The sequence below is a fragment of the Chiloscyllium punctatum genome, chromosome 7, assembly GCF_047496795.1.
Source record: "Chiloscyllium punctatum isolate Juve2018m chromosome 7, sChiPun1.3, whole genome shotgun sequence".
In the NCBI taxonomy this organism is placed as follows: domain Eukaryota; kingdom Metazoa; phylum Chordata; class Chondrichthyes; order Orectolobiformes; family Hemiscylliidae; genus Chiloscyllium; species Chiloscyllium punctatum.
Window position 1 is genome coordinate 110076788 of NC_092745.1, and position 22932 is coordinate 110099719.

General features: G+C 37.8%; 2 protein-coding genes across 4 annotated transcripts in view; one reads left to right on the forward strand and one right to left on the reverse strand.

Moving 5' to 3' along the window:
* The window catches only part of LOC140480041 (phospholipid phosphatase-related protein type 5-like), a 134889-nt gene extending 114545 nt beyond the window's left edge, over window positions 1-20344 (forward strand). The window contains exon 6 of one of the 3 annotated variants that reach the window (XM_072574594.1): window positions 20234-20344. In XM_072574594.1, coding sequence (XP_072430695.1) covers window positions 20234-20260 — 27 coding nt within the window. In that variant the 3' untranslated portion in view covers window positions 20261-20344. Of the gene's footprint in view, window positions 1-3821; window positions 12236-20233 lie in introns of those variants that run through there. The other 2 variants (XM_072574596.1, XM_072574593.1) reach the window with 2 other exon arrangements.
* Window positions 20345-22267: 1923 nt separating this feature from the next.
* LOC140480040 (uncharacterized) overlaps window positions 22268-22932 on the reverse strand; it is a 46204-nt gene continuing 45539 nt past the window's right edge. Inside the window, exons 5-6 of the mRNA XM_072574592.1 lie at window positions 22488-22657; window positions 22268-22376 (exon numbers count right to left, since the gene is read on the reverse strand). Coding sequence (XP_072430693.1) covers window positions 22280-22376; window positions 22488-22657 — 267 coding nt within the window. The 3' untranslated portion in view covers window positions 22268-22279. The remainder of the gene's footprint in view (window positions 22377-22487; window positions 22658-22932) is intronic.

The window sequence follows — 22932 nt, forward strand, 5'->3', positions numbered from 1 at the left end:
ATGTTCACTAGCAGGGGAAATTGGGTTTAAGAGCTGTGAGGTAATGCTGCAGCTCTGCAGAGTCCAGTTTAGACTACAATTGGAATATTATGTTCAGTTCTTGTTACCTCATTATAGGAAGAATGTGGAAGCTTTAGAGAGGGTGCAGAGGAAATTTACCAGGATGCTGCCTAGACTGGAGGGTGTGTCTTATGAAGAAAGGCTGAGGGAGCTAGAGCTTTTCTCATTGGAGCGAAGAGGAGGAGAGGTGACTTGTTAGAGGTGTACAAGATGATGAGAGGCATAGGTAGAGTGAACAGTCAGAGACTTTCTCCAAGGGCAGAAATAGAACATAGAACATAGAAAAATACAGTGCAGTACAGGCCCTGCGGCCCTCGATGTTGCGCCGACCGAAGCCTACCTAACCTACACTAGCCCAATAACCTCCATATGCTTATCCAATGCCCGCTTGAATGACCATAAAGAGGGAGAGTCCACCACTGATACTGGCAGGGCATTCCATGAACTCACAACCCGCTGAGTAAAGAATGGCTATCACAAGGGGGCATAATTTTAAGGTGATTAGAGGAAGACTTAAGGGTGATGTCAGAGGTTGGTTCTTTACACAGAGAGTGGTGGGTGCATGGAATGCACTGCCAGCGGTGGTAGTAGAGTCAGATACATTGGGGACATTTAAACAACTCTTGGATTGGCATATGGATGACAGTACAATGAAGGGTATGTTGGTTAGTTTGATCTTAGAGTAGGATAAAAGGTCGGCACAACATCGAGGGTTGAAGGGCTGTGCTGTGCTGTACTGTTGTATGTTCTATGTTCTATAGCCAGTCCTTAGTAAACATTGAGAGTATTGTTATGGAGGCCTATGAAAATAAGCACAAAGGAGATGTTGATTTCAGTTGGAAATTACATTTAGTGTTACACTGTGATGTCTGAACAGCCTAAAATCATGTTTACATAATAAATTAATTTAAGAGAATACAATTGTCAGCTTGCCAAAATAAATATATCATGTCATATTTCTTATTTGACTTGGCTTCTAAGCCACACTGACAAAATTGCATTGTCGAGAAAAGATTTACAAGGATGTTGCCAGGGTTGGAGGATTTGAGCTATAGGGAGAGGGTGAATAACCTAGGGCTGTTTTCCCTGGAGCGTCGGAGGCTGAGGGGTGACCTTATAGAGATTTATAAAATCATGAGGGGCATGGAGAGAGTAAATAGACAAAGTCTTTTCACTGGGATGGGGGAGTCCAGAACTAGAGGGCATAGGTTAAGGGTGAGAAGGGAAAGACGTAAAAGAGAACTAAGGGGCAACGTTTTCACACCGAGGGTGGTGCATGTGTGGAATGGGCTGGCAGAGGAAGTGGTGGAGGCTGGTACAGTTGCAACATTTAAAAGGCATCTGGATGGGTCTATGAATAGGAAAGGTTTGGAGGGATATGGGCCAGGTGCTGGCAGGTAGGACTAGATTGGGTTGGGATATTTGGTTGGTATAGCTCACTAGGGTGAGCAACATCGCTTCTAAGCTGTGCATGCACACAGCTGCTCTGAGGGTCTGTGCACAGCGATCGATGTGTTAACAACATACGCAACATTAACGTTGGGTTCTGGAAGTCACTGCCACACACAGACCTTGGAGGTCAGTACAGAAGGAAATAAAGGGGAACACTGCTAGTAAGGCCAACATTTATTGTCCATTCCTAATTCCCTTGAACAGAGTGGGTTGCTGGGCCGTTGGAGGCGTAAAATCATAGAGTCATAGAATCCCAACAGTATGAAAGCAAGCCATCCTGCCCACCTAGTCAACACCGACCCAAACATAGTTAAGAGTTAATCAAATTGATGTGGACCTGGAGCCACACATAGATCAGACTAGCTAAGGATGGCAGATTTCATTTACTTATTGTCATTAGTGAACCATATACGTTTGACAAAAATTGATGATAGTGGTCATTATTACTGAGATATTACTGTTAATATCAGATTTATTTACTGAATTAAATTCTGCCAACTACTATGATGGGATTTGAATCTTACACCTTGATCTGTTGTAATGCTTCTAACTGTGGTCATCCCACAACAGATATGCAATTCCAGAACAAAGGAAAGAAGGCAGCTTAGGAGTTACTATTTTCTTTCAATTAGAGTCATAGAGTCATAGAGATGTACAGCATTGAAATAGACCATTTGGTCCAACCTGTCCATGCCGACCAGATATCCCAACCCAATCTAGTCCCACCTGCCAGCACCCGGCCCATATCCCTCCAAACCCTTCCTATTCATATACCTATACAAATGCCTCTTAAATGTTGCAATTGTACCAGCCTCCACCACATTCTCTGGCAGCTCATTCCATACACATACCACCCTCTGCGTGAAAAAGTTGCCCCTTAGGTCTCTTTTATATCTTTCCCCTCTCACCCTAAACCCATGCCCTCTAGTTCTGGACTTCCCCACCCCAGGGAAAAGACTTTGCCTATTTACCCTATCCATGCCCCTCATAATTTTGTAAACCTCTATAAGGTCACCCCTCAGTCTCCGACGCTCGAGGGAAAACAGCCCCAGCCTGTTCAGCCTCTCCCAGTAGCTCAAATCCTCCAACCCTGGCAACATCCTTGTAAACCTTTTCTGAACTCTTTCAAGTTTCACAACATCTTTCCGATCAGAAGGAGATCAGAATAGTGGCCTAACCAATGTCCTGTACAGCCGCAACATGACCTTCCAACTCCTGGACTCAATACTCTGATCAATAAAGGAAAGCATACCAAACGCCTTCTTCACTATCATATCTACCTGCGACTCCACTTTCAAGAAGCTATGAACCTGCACTCCAAGGTCCTTTTGTTCAGCAGCACTCCCTAGGACTTTACCGTTAAGTGTATAAGTCCTGCTAAGATTTGCTTTCCCAAAATATAGCACCTCGCATTTATCTGAATTAAACTCCATCTGCCACTTCTCAGCCCATTGGCCCATCTGGTCCAGATCCTGTTGTAATCTGAGGTAACCCTCTTAGCTGTCCACTACACCTCCAATTTTGGTGTCATCTGCAAACTTAATAACTGTACCTCTTATGCTCGTATCCAAATCATTTATGTAAATGACAAAAAGTAGAGGGCCCAGCACTGATCCTTGTGGCACTCCACTGGTCACAGGCCTCCAGCCTGAAAACCAACCCTCCACCACCACCTTCTGTCTTCTACCTTTGAGCCAGTTCTGTATCCAAATGGCTAGTTCTCCCTGTATTCCATGAGATCTAACCTTGCTAATCAGTCTCCCATGGGGAACCTTGTCAAATGCCTTACTTAATTGTCATTTTATTTTCTCTACTAATATTGTTTGTAATAAGGTTTTTGGCATGTTAGGGAAAATATTAAAATAAAGACAGGATAAATACAAAAGGTGCAAGTAAATGTACCTACTTATCACATTTTATAGAAATGCTTTATAATAGCTTCTGTTGTAGATTTTCATGAAGGGCTTCAATTTAAATTCCCTATATCTATCACCCCTCTGCTGAAGAAGACTAGATAATAGACTACAACACTTGTTTGAGATTACACTAGCTGAACTTTCAACTGTGCCTGACAGTCAGACTACAATAGGAAAGGCCTAATTATTTACAAAAATGACCTCTTTGCAATAATAAGCAAAATTACTGAAAGTAGCAACCTTCGGAGAAGATGTTCTGGTCATATGATGTTTGCATGTGTCAAAGTTAATTCACTAAATATCTAAATAGCAAGTACAATAAGGGTGACATACCTATTAATAGATGTTAGGTTTCAGGTAGGAATGATTTAGAACAGATCTTTCTTTTTATAGTCATTTAAGATACTGACATCGCAAGACCAGCATTTATTACCCATCCCTAGTTGATACTGAGAAGGTGATGGTGGATCTTCTTGAATTGCTCCAGTCCATTTGGTGAAGGTGTTCCAACAGTGCTGTTAGGTATCGAGTTCCAGGATTGTGACCCAACAACAATGAAGGAATGATGATAAATTCTGATGTCGGGATGTGTGTAACTTGAAGATGATGGTGTTACCATGCATCATTTGCCATTGTTCTTCGAAGTCATGGAGGTCACAGTTCAGGAAGCGCTGTTGAAGAAACCTTGGCAAGTTGTGTTGCAAGTACGTACTGTAGATAGTACCTATGGTATGCCACTGGTGGACTGGTGGACAAAGTGCCAATTAAATGGACTTCTCGCCTATTTTTCTGGTCAATCTGTTTTCAGTGCTGCCGTCAAGCTCAGAACTATGAACTATGTGACATACGTATAAAATCAATGTACTTTAAGAGCTTCTGGAGTAATGTAGTTGTGTAAGCAGAATATACACAAAGCAACAAAATAAAAACTCCATCAGAGATTTTTCACATTTCTTGTCTATCTAATCAAGTGTGACATTCAAACATAAAAGAACTTTACTGAATGAGAGGGAAGCAATTTAACGTACAACTTTATCGTAGCCATATATCTTCTTCAGAAACTCTGCTGTTTTATAAAGAGTATCAACTAGCTGTTTCTGTTTATCTACAAGCAGGGAGTCAAATAAAGAGAAACAGTGCTCTGGTTTTCTGTTGTACCAACTGGAAAAATGCTAAAATGTTTATGCTATCCTCAGGACAAGCAATGTTAAATTCAAAATGACTCCTGCTTGTTTTGGTTCAGGGCTGATAATATGACAGAAAGGGTTGGTATGGAAGCTTGGATCTACATCAGCAATGCCTAATATGTTCAGCTAGCTACAGTGAGAGCAGGAAAGCCCGAAAGCTCTAGATAGTTTAAATAAATTATCATTAATGGCACCACTTTCCTTTCAATTAGAGGACTCCCTAGAATGTGACTACAGCTTCTGAGCTGTGCTCAAGCCTTTAATCTTTCTACAAGAATAATATTATTGCAATGAAACAACTTTACATTGTTTTACCCGGCTTTATTTAATTTCCCTTTTTAAAGGCACTAAAGGTTTTTTCCTGTCAGTAGGGTCAGAGTGGTGGGGAGGGAGCATGGTAATTGACTGAATCGCAGCGTTGTTAAGGCAGGATCTCATTCACTGAGTCCTGACAGAGAAATAGAAAAGGGTTGAGATGGATATTAAATATTTTTTCTGTGATATGGCAATAAAGGTGAGAGGCATATAAGCTTCACTGAGGACACATAGGCTGTGATTTTAATAAGTAGGAATTCATGGAAATTGTGCATAAACTGGAGTCAAATTGAAAATGATAACAGCTGAAGAGTGGATTAACACATTGCACTGGAAGAATCAATTCATGCAGTAACTAACAATACACAGTGGTCTCTCTCACCATCTCTGAAATCATGACAGACTGAAGTAGCTACACCTTCTGGAGTGTCCTTTTGAGGGGTCAGCTGATGCCTGAACTGCAAATGTATTCCTGGGTTCACACTGGATATTGCTTCACGGGGGCTAGTGATAGCAATTGACACTCCCATTGCGAATCACTTCAGCTTTGCCATTTGGAAAGCTATGCTTCCCTATTAATGAAATGGTTGTGTTAACTGCCTCTGGTGCAGATAGCAAGGAAAAGAAACTGTCAGTTCGCATCCAGCACTCATGCAGAAAAATCCAACTGCTATACCACAGAGAGACGGACTGAGGAGAAAGGGAGCAGACCTTTGACCGTGAATGCATTAGAAATACAGAAAATAGAATACACTTTTGAAGACTATTGGATTTTGTGATCATTTATTTTTATAACTGTAAAAATATCAATATCAAGTAAGAATAAGGTGCTGAGGAAGGCAGACACAAGAGCTAACAAAGTTAAAGTGATAAACAGCCAGACCAAAAAGTATTAAACAACATAAAAGTGTTTGTGGAAAACTATATCCACATCACTTGCATTTCCTCATGACAGAAAGGCTGACATGAATAGGCTACACACATTAGTGTTATGAAAGCTCCAGTGCTCTGTTAACACAAGCTCCAGCATGGACTCTTGATCACTTCTCATATTAGATGAGATATTGCCTCCATTAAAATAGCACAAAGAGAAGATGCCACACAAACGCATTAAGTGGTCGCCTTCCACCCTCTCCCAGCAGCAATAAGTACTCTCTAAAGATTTCACTTGTTTTTATTTTTGACTAATGATAGATTTTTCTTTGAAATGTTGGATTGTCCTAATTTTTGTAGGTACTGGAATCAAAGATCTTGACTGTTCACTGAATAATTTAAGTTCTTGAAATTATGCCTTGGGATACTAACGTATGAATACAACTCACTTGTCCAAAATTTGTATCTGCACTATTTAATTGAGAAGTTAACTTGTTTAAATTATCATTTCTTACATGAGTTCCAGATGATTGTGTTAAGTATGCATTTGTAAATTATTATTCTATGGCTTAATTTCACAGCACAGGTGGCTAAATCACCAGCTCCTTTATATAACTGTAACAACAAATTAAACATAAAAATGTGTAAATTATTAAGTTGTAACTTATCATTGTAAATTATCATTCAGGCTGGAATACAAATGACCATGTAAAAGTCTACACTTTCTTTCAGTGAATCCATTAATTTACATACAGTGTTCTAAATCTTGAAAATGTAATGACCCATGACCTAGTAGCAGTAAGATAGAAAAAAATGTAATTTTAAAAATATGCCTGTGGGATTTGTAATTATTCTCAAGAATGTTTGAAAATAACTTTTATCTGTTTGCATCAATTGTATCTTTCTTGGAGAATAAGAGATACTGGTCCATGTCACCTGGTGACCCTTGACCTGGAAGTACCAGTTGGAAAGAAGTTACTATATGGATACTGTGTGGTTAAACACAAAATATAATTCAAAGGAGGTACAGGATGAAAGCTCAGATGCAGACACAAAGAAAAAGACAGAAATATGAGCTCTTGTGAGAAACAAATCATTTTCAGGAAAAGGTCAGTTTTTCTCTTTAATTGTGAGAAAGTGGAAAGAAACAAGAGCCCTTGGAGTTACTGCATAAGGTAACTTAACAAAAACAGAACAGGTCTGTGAATAGGTTGTAAATGCTGAAGAGCTGGGTGTTATCTCAGAAGAGACCAAACCATGAACCAGGGTGTTATTTATTGTTCAGTTGAAAATAAACTTTGGAAACCTACAATGGCAGCACTGTTCTGTCTTGAGAGAGAAAGTAATGTGTCCTGGAGATAACAATCACCCTTGGTGAAACTCAAAGTGGAAGGATGTTATTGGAAAAGACTGTCAAATAAAGAATGTCATTGGAACTGGGGAGTATGAAGTGCTGCATTTGTGTGAGGAGTGATGTGAGTAACTCTGGCTGTATATTTGTTATATTAAATGTTTCAAGTGAAATTGACCTTTTCTGTTTGAAGTTTTATTTGCCTGCTAATTCATGCTTAATTTGCATGGGTTCTAATTTGTACTAAAGCAAAAGTTGCAAAATGTGAAACTTGTTGGTAATCTCTTTCCTGGGAATGATTTGGTAAATTTAGTTATGTTTTTCTACAATTCCCTTATGAGGATCACACTACTTAATACTGACTATATTCCTAGCCTTGGGGACTCTACATGAGATGTATTTTACCTTCACAGCTCAGCAGTAAATTGTTAGGCCAGATTACCTGCCTATTGAATTCAATTAAGGTAAACATGATGTAGCTCTATAATTAGCTAGGCCTGCTTGTGGTGCAGAGGTAGAGTCCCTACCTATGGGTTAAATGGTTGAAGTTCAAATCCCACCTGCTCCAGAGGTGTGTAATAACATGTGTGAACATGCTGATTAGAAAAAAGAAAGTGTAGCTCTCTAATTAAGGGTCCTCTTGAGGTGCAGTGATAGTGCCCCTACCGATGTGCCAGGAGGCCCAGGTTCAAGTCCAACCTGCTTTAGGGATGTGTAACAATATCTCTGAACTGGCTGATTAGAAAAATATGTTATTTTTTTTTTTTTAATTGTAGCTCTATAATTAGGGGCCTCTTGGGGTGCAGTGATAGTGTCCTTACCTCTGAGCCAAGAAGCCTTGTTTCAAGTCCCATTTACTTCTGAGATGTGTGGGGAAAATGTGTAGCTGTATGAGTGAGCCACTTGACCAGCCAAGGAATTAAGATGAACATTTGTGCTCAAGATTTTTAATAGCGGTGCAATGCAGTTGGACAAATTCAAGCATGGAAGCAAATTCCCATGACAAATGTTGGTGTAGAATTTCCTGTCTCTGAAAATAACATAATGGTGCTGAATTATTGATGTACAAATTGCACAACTACTTCAAGTAAGAATAGGTGTGCAGTTTAGTATGCTACCTGTTGGAATATTGGTGTAGTGAAAATGCTATCTCACTATCTAACTTGCTATTTAATTGTATTGAATGGTGTGAAGCCTCAATGCTTGATATGAACTAAGCTCACCACAAAAATGTTGGGGCAAGATCATTTCAATCTGAACACCCTTTTAAATAGTGTCAAAGTGTTCATTACAACCATTCTAACATTGAAAGTTAATTTATACAGATGTAGAGATTCATTCCTCAGACTAGAATTGTTGGAGATGAGATAGGGTTTGGTGCTGGGATGACATAAGATGCAAGGGACTTGGAAGTTGACCTTCCCCTAAAGGCTGTGGAGGCTTAACCATAATTTCACTGACTGGAGCTACACCAGGAAGCCAGCTCAGTTGAGAGGCTTTGGTTGCATTCAGGTCAGAAACAGGTTGTTGGGTGCTCAAGACTAGGTAGGCCTATGCTGCAGGTATCATTCCAGCGATCTGTCTATATGCAACTCCAAATGCATAGTAATGTGGTTTATCCTCTCCTGCCCAATGGAACAGCCCAACAGCACACTCTGTTCAAGGCTGCAAATACTGGCCCTGTCATTGACTCCCACATCCCACAAATGGCCAGATGCTCTGGGAACTATACATGCACAAACTAAAGACTGCCCACAATCCTTCCACTTAGAAAATGAGAGATGCTGATTTCAGGGCTAGACTTATAAACCCTAACCTGTGTTTTTGCCATGGCAGAGATTTTCCCTGCCATGATGAAATTCAGTATCCTGGGATTAAAATCTGGGACCTCCCTTCAAAATTGAACTGTGAGTGTACCTGGACCACATGGACTGTAATGGTTCAAAGGGGGCAGCTCACCACCGCCTTCTCAAGGGCAATTAATGTTGCAAATAACTCACAATTAGTCATGTTAATGAAAATGTGCCTGAACCACTGAAATACCATCATGGTCATTTTTATGTTGTTCAAACAACTACTGTTCTATGTAGATATAACATTCTTTGCTGGTTATATCACTACAAATTTTGAAATCTTCTGGAATTTAAAGATGTGAGCATAGCACTTCCTAAATTGTCGTCTACATTTAAGATACTGCATTCAAAATGTTTCTTGCAACCAAAAGATTGCTTTTGATTATGTAAAGTATGGAGTACTAAGACATATTTATATAAACCACATACCAATTTTTGCAGTAAAAATTTAAAACAATTAACAAAACTGATAATTTCATAGAATGGATTTCTCTCGTTCCTTGAAATATTGGTCGCTTTTGTGAAAAAAACTTCAGATTGTTCAGCAGAAATATTATGTCAAAGCCATTTTTGAAGATACATTTGGAACTGTTTTCCCTAGAGCCATTAATTCAATCAAAAACTGATGTTATCTGGTGGGTTTCCACAATGCAGCACAGATTCCACAGGAGTCCGTAGTTAATAGCCTTACAGAAACTCAGACTTGAGCTGATGAATTATTGTGATTTACAATTAATTTAGGTACAGAAATGCATAATATCTTTCGAATCAAACTACTCTAATTTTATAATTGACCTTAATGCAACCTCAACACTTGAAATGGATACAATTGAGATTAATATTTAGATTGGATAATGCAAACCAATTTTAGGACCAGTTATAAAATTGACCACTGACTGATATCCAAACTAGGCTATTAGTCATTGCAGTGAATAATTAATATCCCCCAATTCATTGTCAACAAGTAATGAAGTAATCAATCAGTGAGAAATGAAGCAAAACAATCAAACATTGAAGATTAATCATAAACCATAAGAGCCTTTCAAGAACATGGAGAGCCACAGCTTCAACCATGTATTTGATTATATTGTAAGTTATGCTGAGGAAATCAGGTGATTTAAAAGCAGATTTTTAAAAATAATCTATAGTTATTTACAAATCCAAAAAAACTATGAATATTACAATTGTCACATGGAATTTCACCTTTAACAATACTCTTCAACAGTATCTTCTGAATGCCATTGAAAATGGAAGACAGGTAGAGAGAGTAGTAAATAAAGCATGCAGTGCATTCAGCTTTATTAATGAAGTAATGTGTAGAAGAGCATGGGGTGATTTTTGAACTTCTACAAGACACTTGTTAGACCTTAACCAGAGTATTGTGTACAATAGTGGCATCATGTTATACAGAAGCTGTGAATACATTGGAGATTATGCAGAATCAATTTCAAAGAATGGTTTGAGGCATGAAAACTTCAGCTATGAGCATAGATTGAAGAAATTGGCACTGTTCTTCCTGGAGACCAGAAGGCTAAGAGGAGATCTGATTGAGGTTTTCAAAATCATGAGTGGGTTAGACAGAGTAGATAGGATGAAGCTGTTCCTACTTGTAAAGAAACAAGAATGAGAAGCTACAGATATAAAGCGATGTACAAATGAAGCAAGGGTGATGTGAGAATAAACTTTTTTACATAACGAGTGGTTGAGATATGGAATGCCCTGCCTGGAAATGTGGTGAAGGAAGGCATTCAAGGAGTTATTGGAAGTTTATTTGGATAGTAATGGTATATGCAACACTATGGAGGAAAGGCAAGAGATTGGCACTAGATCATACAGCCTGTGCAGAAGCAATGGGCCAAATGGTCTCCTTCTGCACCGCATTAATTCTATCATTCAGTAAAAAATATGTTGGTTTTGACATTAGCCATAGTAGTATTTTAGCATTTTACATCTTCAAATTTATTATCTAAGCCTACAGAATTATTTTATAAGAAGAATTCTGTATGAGTTGAGGTGGAATTAACAGGGACTTTTTGATTCCATTTGTACAAACTCTTTACATTGGAACAATGAATACTGTGCAGTGAAGTGCTTTAGGCTTTGCTTTATTAGTTCACTTCCCTTTTTGTATGTTTTTGAAAGATTCAATAATGCCACAAAGCTCATTGCTGATTTGCTCATGACATAATTCAAAATATTTTGTGTGCGTTTCAAAAAAGTTGATGCAAACAAGTCACATTTTATACCGCTTTTCATCTTGCACTTATCCGGATAAATCCTGAGTTTGTGACTAATTATGTTGAAGGCTCACAATATGGCACACTTGCATGTACTGGAAGCTACATATATGAATCCATAGGGCCCTGTTCTTTGCAGAGAGAGAGAGAATATATACACACTCATGTGCCCGTTTAAACTCAACAGAATAGCCAATAGGTGTTCACTGGTTGATTTCTCAGGACAATGTCATGACAAATCATCAGATGTGCCTGGTTTAAAATATAAACAAAACTTGGCAGTTAATGGTTATCATCATTAACTGGTGCATTCTACATTGCAATGTTCCTACTAAACAGAATTCATTGCCAGCACTCAGGAGCTGTTCTGCCTAAGACCGTAAGAAATTGCAGAGTTGTGAATGCAGCCCAGCCCATCAGGAAAACCAGCCTTCGTCCCATTGACTCCATCTACACTTCCCACTGGCTCAGGAAAGCAGTCAAAATCAACAGAGACCTCTCCCACACCAGTTATACTCATGTCCACCCTCTTCCATCAGGTAGAAGATGCAAATGTTTGAAAACACTTACTAACACCATTAAGAGCTTCTTCCCTGCTGTTATCAGACTTCTGAATTGATCTCCTATATTACAGGTGATCCTTCTCTGTAGCTGTAACACAATATTCTGCATTGTGTTCTACTACCTGATGTATTTATGTAAGATATGATTTGTCTGGGTTAGCATGAAATATAATACTTTTCACTGTATCTCAGCACATGTGACAATAATAAATCAAGTCAAATCAAAAATCAAGTCAGAGTAAAAATGCTACCTTTCCACCATTGAGTGCAAGATGAAAAGTGTCAAGAACATGTCTTTTTTCAACAACAGTCAAGTTCTGTACTGTAAAATGGCTATCATATTTTATATATAAATCAATTTATAAAATGTTATTTAACAAAGGTTCATCATTATGATGTTAATAAAATGATATTTACATACTGAAAAAAGTGCACATCGTCTGTTTCATTTAACTGAACAGTGTTAATGTTTTATAGAAAATCAGCTTGCTAATTTATGTATATTACCACAAAAATAAAATCTTTTACCCCTTTTTCTGACCTTTTTATTGTACCAATTGAGATTTAGTAGTGGGAATAATGACATTTTCCAGGCTTCCACAAAATAAGCTATCTAAAATAATTGAATTGCATTGCTGCAAGAAATTAAGTTTAATTTCAGTTCTAATGCTGTCTTTTTAATATCAGTAGTTAATCTTGACAGTTTTATAAGCAGATTTGTACACATATTTTAATGAATAAGACTTACAAGAAGCATGTTTCAGCTCTGCTAGAACTGAGGAAATATTTTTCTTATGATAATCAATGTTGAATATTGATAATTAGTGATAAATTAATTTAATTTAATGTAAGACCATCATCAAAAATGTTTCTCTCCCATTTATAAGTACAGGGTCTCCATATGTCATAAACTTTCCTATTTACTAATACTGAAATGTACCAAAGATGAGCAGTGCTATTTGGAAGCACAACTACATTATCATCCACATTATCATACTACATTGCATCTAAAAGCACTTGCCATTAATGAAAGTTGCTATTGCATGTGCAGGCTATTTCATTTTTTTTACTCTGATAAGTTAGTGAAAGGCCAGGTGAAAATGGTGCTACGAGGAACAATGGGCAAATGAGATCTGAAAGAATAGGCCACATTTTTAGGCAATCAAGTGGAGGCATTTCAAAATTCACATAAAGACTAAGAAAGAAACATCAGTGAGAGAATTTCAAATCCGTTTAGTAAAGAGATGCAAATAAATATTGCATTGAGAGAAAAAGGGACAAACATAAAAGCAAAATTTTAATTAAAACTTTAAGAAATGAGACTTTACCTATGTAATCATTCAGTTTTAGCACCAGGAAGGACAGTAATGAATAACTATTGCATCAATAAAAGTGTACCTGTGTTTGAAATGATTAAACCTAACTTTTGGACAGAGGTTTTGTGAGAATTTATCACATACATAGCAAATACTTGTCTTCAGGCCATTTAATACAGGTCACTGGAAAGACAGACAGCAGCATTTCATTTACTCAAAGATATTGCTGGAATGGTGTAACTCAGACAGCAAACTTTGGATAATGATACTTAACCATGCATCTGCACCTCGCTTGCAATTGCTATACCACTTGCATATAAATATAGTGCAATATTAGACTTCTAGTTATTTTGACAGCAAATGGATCTGATGTTGGGCTAGGAGAAGATTACAGAGATGTGGAGGTGTGAAACTGTGTAGGGTTTTGAACATAAGAACATAAGAATTTTCAAACCAAATTGTTGCAGAATGGAGTCAATGTGGGTCACAAGGTAACAGGTGAAGAGGGAAATGGAAGTTGGTGAGAATTAGGTGATGGGAGCAGAGCTTTGGGTGATCTCAAGTTTAATAGAGGATGGAAGAAGGAAACCAGCAAAAAGAGCATTGAAATAGTTGAGTCTGGCGATCAGAGTTGAGAGTGTGTTGGTGGGAAAGCATAGCTGGTCAGGCTGCATTCGAGGAGCAGAAGAATCAACGTTTTGGGCATTCCTGATCAAGGGCTTATGCCCGACACGTCGATTCTCCTGCTCCTCCGGTGCTACCTGACCTGCTGTGTTTTCCCAGCACCACACTCTCGACTGTAACAAAGACATGGCAAATTTTATTCAGCAGAGCCAATGAGTTAAACATTTTTGTCATTAGCCAATTGACAACATGACTGTATATATCACTTGTTTTTAACTAGAACTTATGCTATGTTTGGGCCGAGTGAACACTGTTCAGTCCTACGTGAATGGAAAGGATTGATTCTCAGTTTGTAACCAACCTAACACTGTATTAGGACTACTTACAGAGATATTTCAATGCAGAACCAATCATCATTTGGTACTCTTACGTGGAAAAATAAAGTCGAGAAAGATTTCCTGGCGTCACAAGACTGTCGTGTGAAATTATGACTCATGAAACAAATTGAGATTAAGTTCCAGGTATTATGGCCAGGATTGGAAACCCTGTTTCTAAACTTGAATGGCTAAAATGAATAAGATAATTTGGAGTCCTCCCCCTGATTTTCTTGGCCAGCAGCCTTCTCACTTGAAGCAGTGTAGACAAATCCAGAAATCCATAAAGAGAAGAGCAGAGAGGATCAGTGTGGAAACCCCACACTCTGAGTGAGTGGGATGATGACAGGTAAGAGGCAGTATATGGGAGGGTATGTTGACAGATGGGTGAAGAAAAAGGGAATAGGGAGGAAGATGATTTGAGAAAGTTGGGGTTTGGGTGCAGGTGGTGCAGATGGGACAGTTGTTATGAGTGCCAGGTAGATGAGGGGGTGCAGCAAGTTGATGAGAGGAGGGAAATAGTATTGCACCTGCTACACAGTGTGTTTAACTCTTATACCTAGCAAAATAACTGCGAGTTGACTCAATAATAATTAACAAAAATATTTGTTTACTTAACACAATATTATAATAAAATATTCTACAAACTAACAATCTACACTATAATCTAATCAAATATCTTGTGACTATGTTTGTCTGGTCATCTTCTCCCAGTGGTCCCAGGGGTGTCGTCTTTTTTCGGTGGTTGAGCTCGAGTTACCGCTCCTGAGGGTGGTGTTGCAGCGATAGTTATACTTAGAAGTCTTTGCACCCTTTTGGGAGGGTCTTTGATGTCCAGCAATAGATTGATCAGAGATCAATCGTCCTGAGCGATTGGACCCAACCAGGCGTTGACATGTCGATGGCAGGGTGGTCCTTGGGTATCCATTCCTGGAGGAGTTAGGTGCACGTAGGTCAGGTGGCCCTTTCCACATAAGGATGTGAGGTGCCCCTGTGTCTGGTAAACAACTTGATGTTTCCGATTGTCCTGGGAATGGCATTCTGTTCCATTCAAATTCAAGTGTATTGAGTGGTCTGCAGCTGCTGAGTCAATTGCGTACTGTCTGTCTGTAGCTTCAGCCTGTCTGGATTCTGCAACATGCTTATTCCAGAGTCTTTGAGCAATCACTTTTGGCCAAGGCTTGTCTCTATTTCCCAGAATGCCTCATTGCCCATTTTCATAAATTCATCATTTTGAATGGCCTGTCTGGCCACAAGAGGATGGCAGATCGTTGAAGCTGATAAGGCATTACTGAAGTGGACAAGAGAAGTAAGATGGTAAGTGGGTGAGAGGCAGTAGGGTACCAGCCTGGGTGAGGGGGTAGGGGTGAGGGTGTAGGGTGCTGTGCGAATGTGGGAGTTAAGGTGCCATGGGGTTGTGGGTAGCTAATGTATTAGAATATTAGCTAAGTAGATGTGCTTAGCTTTGGTCAAAGGGTCAAATTGAATTAGGGTGAATTGGTGGAATATCAGGGTGAGTATAGTTGGAGGAGTTATGTTGGGACGATGGGAAATTTGGAAGGAGTTGACATTGGTCAAGGGTTTTGTTGAAGAACATTACTACTGAGTTGGGGGTTGGGTCAGGCAGTGGCCTGTTGGGAGAAGTCAGGGTGCTATTGGGTAGGAGTTGGGACATCGAGTCAGCTCATCAGAATCTCCACATGTTCCCAATGCACAATTCCAGCCTAAGTTACTGCTATTACTGTTTACTGCGCAGAGAAAACTCATTCAGCCAACAAGTTAATGTAATTGTTGATGCTGAAGAAGAATATTCTTCCAATTTACTTCATCTTAACCCATCAAGTGCCATCTATCCTAAATGTGCCAGAGTCTGCAGATCATCCAATGGACTTAACAGTCATCCCGTGAAAACGAGTCATCCTCAATTGTGGGGGAAGCTGCCAATTTCACTTGTTCAGGTTATAAGAGGCCTGGCTAGTAGTCTGACCTCAGTTGATGTTTTTACCTGACATGTCAGATTCTAGAGAGGATTCTGGCTTGATACATCATGTTTTGAATTGTTTTGGTTTTAATGAAGTGGTCCCTCAAATGCTGCTGACTTCAAACAAATAGAAGTTTATTAACAAAACAAGTGAAGATCACCTAGAATAAACCAAACCATCTATTTATAATATAAATTCAAATATTTTTAAACACAGTACAAGTATAACCCATTAATTCCAAAATTAAATCAAAAGAAAATAAAACAGCTTTTGTCTGGTACCGAAAGTGCACCCTGGTTACATAACAAAAACAGAACTCAAATAGCACTCACGCCAAAGTCCCTGTGTCTCAGTAGGTTTAAGACACTTATAACTTCAACTTTTAGCCTGGAACTACGGATAGCTCCAAGAGTAAGCTATCACATAGCTGCTTTTATGTATTCAGTTTTAAGTAACTTCTTCAGGGTTTTATCCTAACATTTCTGGACTGATATAATGCTAATTAGAGTTCACATTATAGAAGAGGAAGTGCTAAAGGTCTTAGAAAACATAAAGGTGGATAAAGGTGGATATCTCCAAGATACAATCAAGTATATTCCAGAACACTATGGGAAGGAATTGTGGGGCCCCTATCAGTAACATTTGTATTATCTATAACCACAAGTGAGATGCTGGACTACAGGAAAGTGGCTAATGTTGTGCCTTTATTTTGAAAAAGGCAGTAAGGAGAAGCCTGGGAACTGTAGATATGTGAGTCTGACATCAGTGGTGGGCAAGTTGTTGGAGGTGATTCTGAAGGATAAGGTTTACATGTATTTGGACAGGCAAGGATTAATTAGGTATAGTCAGCATGGTTTTGCGCGAGAGAAATCGTGTCTCAAAAACGTGATTGAGTATTTTGAGGCAGTAAGCAAAAACCTTGATGAGAGCAGAGCAGTAGACATCATTTACTTGGATTTTAGTAAATCCTTTGATAAAAAATCTACATGGTAGACTAAGTTAGATTAAATGGGATTCAGGGGTGAGCTTGCTAATTGGATATAAAATTGGCTTTATGGTCATAGACAGGAAGGGTTGTTTTTCAGACTTCATGGTTGTGACTAGTGGTGTTCCACAATGAACAGTACTGGATCCACCTCTGTTCATCACTTATATACATGATTTGGATGAGAATATTGGAGGCATGGTTAGTAAGTTTGTAGATGACACCAAATTTGGTGGTATAGTAGACAGTGAAAAAGGTTATTATAAGATTACAAGAAAAAACTTGACTTGGGTCAACAGGCTGAGGAGTTTAATTGATGGAGTTTAATTTCGATAAATGTGACATCTTCCATTTTGCAAAATCAACCAAGGGCAGGACTTATAGGGGTTCAGGTACATTATTCTTTGAAATTTGTGTCACAGGTAAGAAGATGGTTAAGAAGGCATTTAGCATGCTTGCCTTCCTTGCTCAGACCTTGGAGTATTGGATTTGGGACGTTATGTTGAGGCCTTTTCTGGAATACTGTGTGCAGTTCTGGTTGCCCTGTTAGAGGAATGGTATTATTAAACTGGAGAGAGTTCAGAAACAATTACAAGGATGTTGCTGGGAATGGAGAATTTGCGTTTCAAAAATAGGCTGGATGGGCTGGGACATTTTTCACTGAAGCTTATGAGATTGATAGGTGACCATACAGAAATTTATGAAATCATGAAAAGTGAATAACAAAGGTCTTTTCCTTAAGGTGGGCTAGTTCAAACCTAGGAGAAAGTGAGGACTGCAGATGCTGGAGACCAGAGTTGAAAAGTGTGGTGCTGGAAAAGCGCAGCAGACCAGGCAGCATCCTAGGAGCCGGAGAATTGACATTTCGGGCATAAGCCCTTCTTCAGGAAGCCCTTTCCTGAAGAAGGGCTTATGCCCGAAACGTCGATTCTCCTGCTCCTCGGATGCTGCCTGGCCTGCTGCGCTAGTTCAAAACTAGGGGGCATTTTTTAAAGTGAGAGGAGGAAAGGCTTAAAAAGGACGTGAAGGGCAACTTGTTTTTTACACAGAAAGTGGTTCGTGTATGAAAAGAACTCCCAGAGGAAGTGATGGATGAAGGTACAATTACAATGTTTAAATGACATTTGGATAAGTACACGATTAGGAATGTTTTGGAGGGATATGGGCCAAATGCAGGAAGGTGGAACTAGTTTAATTTGGGAACATGATCAGCATGGACTAGTTGGACCAAAGACTCAGTTTCCATGCTGTGTGACTCTGTGGTTTCGCACTCTAAGGTAAACTAGTTCTTGATATATCTTGCCATTCTCAAAATCATGGACCTATACAATCACACTATTATAAGGATTTCACAGGTCTACATAAAATCTCCCTCTTTAAGATTTGGGTGTTTTCCCTAAGCTTAAAACAAAAACATTCCAGAAATCTCTAACGAACCTTGAGGCCCTTTAACTTTCTGGTCTGTAAAACAATCTAACAAATAAAATTCCATCAGTTGTGCACAAAACATATTAGCTCTAAAGCCAGACTTCAAAACAGCTTTAAAATAAATCACCCATGGTTACAGAATTACTTACAAGTCGACCTGACACATAGAAAACGCTTTGGTTACCAACACAAAACCCAGAAACCCAAAATTATAATAAATAACATTTATATACATACATAAATCCCATAGTGTACATCACATTAATGTAATTTAATTGCAGCCTTCAAATATTCGAGTAATGTTGCAATTTGTCAATAAAACGCTGAGTCAGTTCTGACAGGGGGTGTCGAGTTAGGTTGTTAAGTATATTCAAGGCTGAGACTGACAGATTTTCAATTAATAAGGAATTCAAACATTGTGAGAGACTATTATGTAGATGAAGTGAACTCAATAGAAGCTGAGTCAGTTTTCACTGGGGGTATCAAGCCGCATTGTTAAGTATATTGAAGGCTCAGCAAGACAGATATTTAATTAATAAAGATTTCAAACTGTTATGTAGATGTTGTTAACTCAATGGATCAAATGGCCTACTTCTGCTTCTACATCCTTTGATCATCCATTTTTCCATGAAAAAGACTGACTAAGAACACCCTACTGAATAGAATTGTTCTTTGGTTGGTAATCTATCATAACTATTTGATTTACTGTTTGGTATTGAGTGGCCTGAAAACTGTTGTGCAACCTCTATCTATGGTGCATTCCTACAAAGAAATGGAAACTTGGATTCTGCTACTTAATTTACAATTTATTTTGATCATCTGAAGTCCTCATTTTAGAACTATGAAATGCATAAAATATTCTCCAGACTGCATTTTCATGCCAATGCAATATGTGTGAAATGTTGCAATTCTGGAAACTGTATGGTTGCAAACAGAGATTATGTGATATTCCCATAATCAGGGATGAAAATGTGATGCACTATTTTTAACAAATTGATTAATACTGTTCATTCATCAGAACTTTGTGATTTTAACAGATTTGATTTATTTTCATTGTTTAAATCAACAGGTTAAACTGTAACAATGTTATCTAATGCTACATGTTGATTGCAATTATAACTACATCTATCAAATTAAGTTACTCATTTAATGAACCCAGCCTCCAAGATAGATTCATTTATATCAACATTTGAATAGTATGTTCTGAAAAGTGATGCTGCAGACATAATTTTTTGAAAAATTGCAAGCAGGTTAAATGGAAGAATTAGAAGTTTATGTATAGTGGTTTATAAAATCCTGAGGGGCATGATAGGGTGAATAGCCAAAGTCATTTTCCCTGGGGTGGGTGAGTCCAAAATTAGAGGACATAGACAACGGAAAGATTTAAAAAGGACCTGAGGGGTAACTTTTTCACGCAGAGGGCAGTGAATGTATGGAATGAGCTGCCAGATGAAGTGGTAGAGACTGGTACAATTACAACATTTAGAAGGCATCTGGATATGTATATAGATAGGAATGATTGAGCAGGATATGAGCCAAATGCTGGTAAATGGGACTAGGTCAGACTGGGATGTCTGGTTGGTGCAGGCAAGATGGACCGATGGTTCTGTTTCTGGGCTGTATGACTCTATGACTCTATTTGATTGCTACCGATGCAACATGTGTCACTGTATTCAGAGTTAATGGAATTAAATGTCCACCATTTTCTATTTTTCAGAATCATTCCTTTGCAGAAGTCACATGATCTTCTAAACACAAGCTTGGTCTGCACATTGGGCATCTTCAATATTTACCTTTCAGTGATCACATTTGGGATGAAATCCAAGATACAGTCTCACATAATATGACACATTCACCATACTGGTTATTCGTTCACAAGATAAAAGTGATTTTGGTAGCTAAACAGGACATTTGTAATAATTGAAGCACATTGCATCATATTGAAGGGACAGAAAGTGTACATTTGGCGTTTTCTGTGTCTCTCTCTTTTTCCTTGCACAGATTAATGTTCCAACTCTTTCTGGTTATTTCTAAACCATGCAACGCATAAGCTAATCTAAACTTTCAGGTGCAATCAATGCTTTTTTAAAAATAAACAATATATACAGGAATCTTTTTGAAAGAAATGCCTATTTTGTATTCTTTGTGCTGCAAGAAATAATGAATATTTGTTAAGCAATACTGCATGAAAAGCATTGTGATTTATATAATTATCATTTTTCTTTGTCCCTATGGCTGTTAGTAAATTTTATTTGTCATTATGAGTATGCTAAAGTAATTCAAAGCTGAACAACACAATAATGCTTTACTTTAATTCTGCAATTACGTTGGAATTTTTTTACTGTACAATTCAGTGCAAGATGCTGCCTTATTAATTTTACCAAAAGGGAAATTCAATCAGCTTCTCTTCTATCCCATTAAAACTTAAATAAGATTGTAATTATTCATCCAATTTTATAGTAAATACATTATGCTATTTATAAAATTGTATGTACAAGAAAGATTGCTTTGCTATCTGAAACAATTACAACAGTAACAGTCAATGATTTTGTCACATTTTGCTTTCAATATGTTTTCTGAACAATGTTTAACACCATGCATTGATAACCAATTCCATTTAAATTTCTTCCGGGTAATTCCCCACCTATTGAATATATGACCATTCAAAAGTCATAATATGAACTCCCTCAAGATCTAGTAAGTAATGATCTGGGTGATGTTTGACAGATTGCTGCATTGATCCCTGATGATAACTGAGGCAGTGATAAAGAAGTTAATCTTAAGCATCGCTGGTGGGATTTGTGGTGAAGAAGGAAATGAGCAAAAGATTCTGAGTTGTGATTACTGTATAGTGACATATTCCAACCTATATTGGTGTGTGAGCATTAGAAAATAGTAAGTTCAGGCACAAGTTTGATCTGCTCCACCCCATTATATTTTCCAGTGACACTCATCATCTAGACTGACAAAAGATTGTCGGTCACATTAGCAATGGACAGGCGTTCTATCAAAACATTTGGAAAGATAACTAAACATTTGTTTGGAAGTGAAGAGAACAATCGGTACTTTGTTGATCTACAATAATGCAATCTCCTTAAACCGTGGTTAATATGACTTGGTACCTTTTTAAAAATATTTATAAAATTATAATACAAATACAGTACAGGTAGTAAGTATTCCAAAAACCAATTACACTGAATGCTAATTTACCAGCAGAACTGAAATACATGTACATTTTCAAGTTATGTTGGAGTTCATTATATTTTCATGGGCTTCACCATCTTGATGACTGTTATTCTCAAAGTTACAATAGTGGTGAAGCTTTTATTTATTTCTGTGAAGTTCATTTGACAGTAATTTTAAGAAGGTAAAACACAGAAATCAATGGAGATGCTGATAAGACAAATCAATCCAGCACACTCTAAGGACAGTAAAGCAGAATTCTATTCAAAAAAAGAACAGGTGAAACAGGAGTTACAAAGCAGATTAGTAATGCATAACGATTGCAAAGCTTTTTTGTAAAACTCATATCCCTCCCCAATTCGTAGGTAAAGTCTGCATTGCTTAATGTTGTTCATCTTCCTTTGTATTAATATTGATGTCACATGTCACTTAGTAAAACACACAAAATACACACATAAGCCGTCCTATCATTGGGAAATTTTAAAAATAACTGGTATTATGAAATGGAATTATCGAACTGTTTATGAAAAAAAAATTGAAACTTTACAACATTTCTTTTTACAAGTTATCTGTTTACAGCTTAATGCATTTCCTTTGTCTTTCGGGAGTACAGGATTAAGGCTTCTTCGAGAAGTTTGCTGTTCATTCCTTTCGTTCTGTGGTTTTCCTTTAAAAGGCTACAAATGTAATAAAAGTTTGATAACAAAATATGTCAGCCATATTGATAATCTCGTTAGTCTTCAGATTTGTATATATGGACTAATGTTTGAAATAGATAAAAGAGTAACCTGTTTATTTGGATTATGTCCTCATTTTGATGCATTCCGTATCTGATAGTGTGCAATAATTGAGCCGTCGTGATATGATTTTCAGATGGTGCCATCTCTGCTATGTTTTGAACTGACTGCTCATCTGATGTGCGTGAAGTGCAATGGTACATTTTAATAGAATTATTTTCCTGCAAGATAAAAATGCAATATTTAGATATTAAATTAACTATAAATCTTCCATATTGGCAATCAAAGAGCAATGTTGCATTACTTTCTGTATTTATACACTTAACTAAGATTTATAAAATTCTAATGTAATGTTGAATGAATACTATATTCTGACCTTACTTGTATCTAAATATAAGTCAAATTTTATGAAAGAATACTTTTAACAGACATTGTGAAAATGCATTTTCCATGGTTCTCAAGTTCAACTAATCTGGTTCCCTTGTGTACATGGATA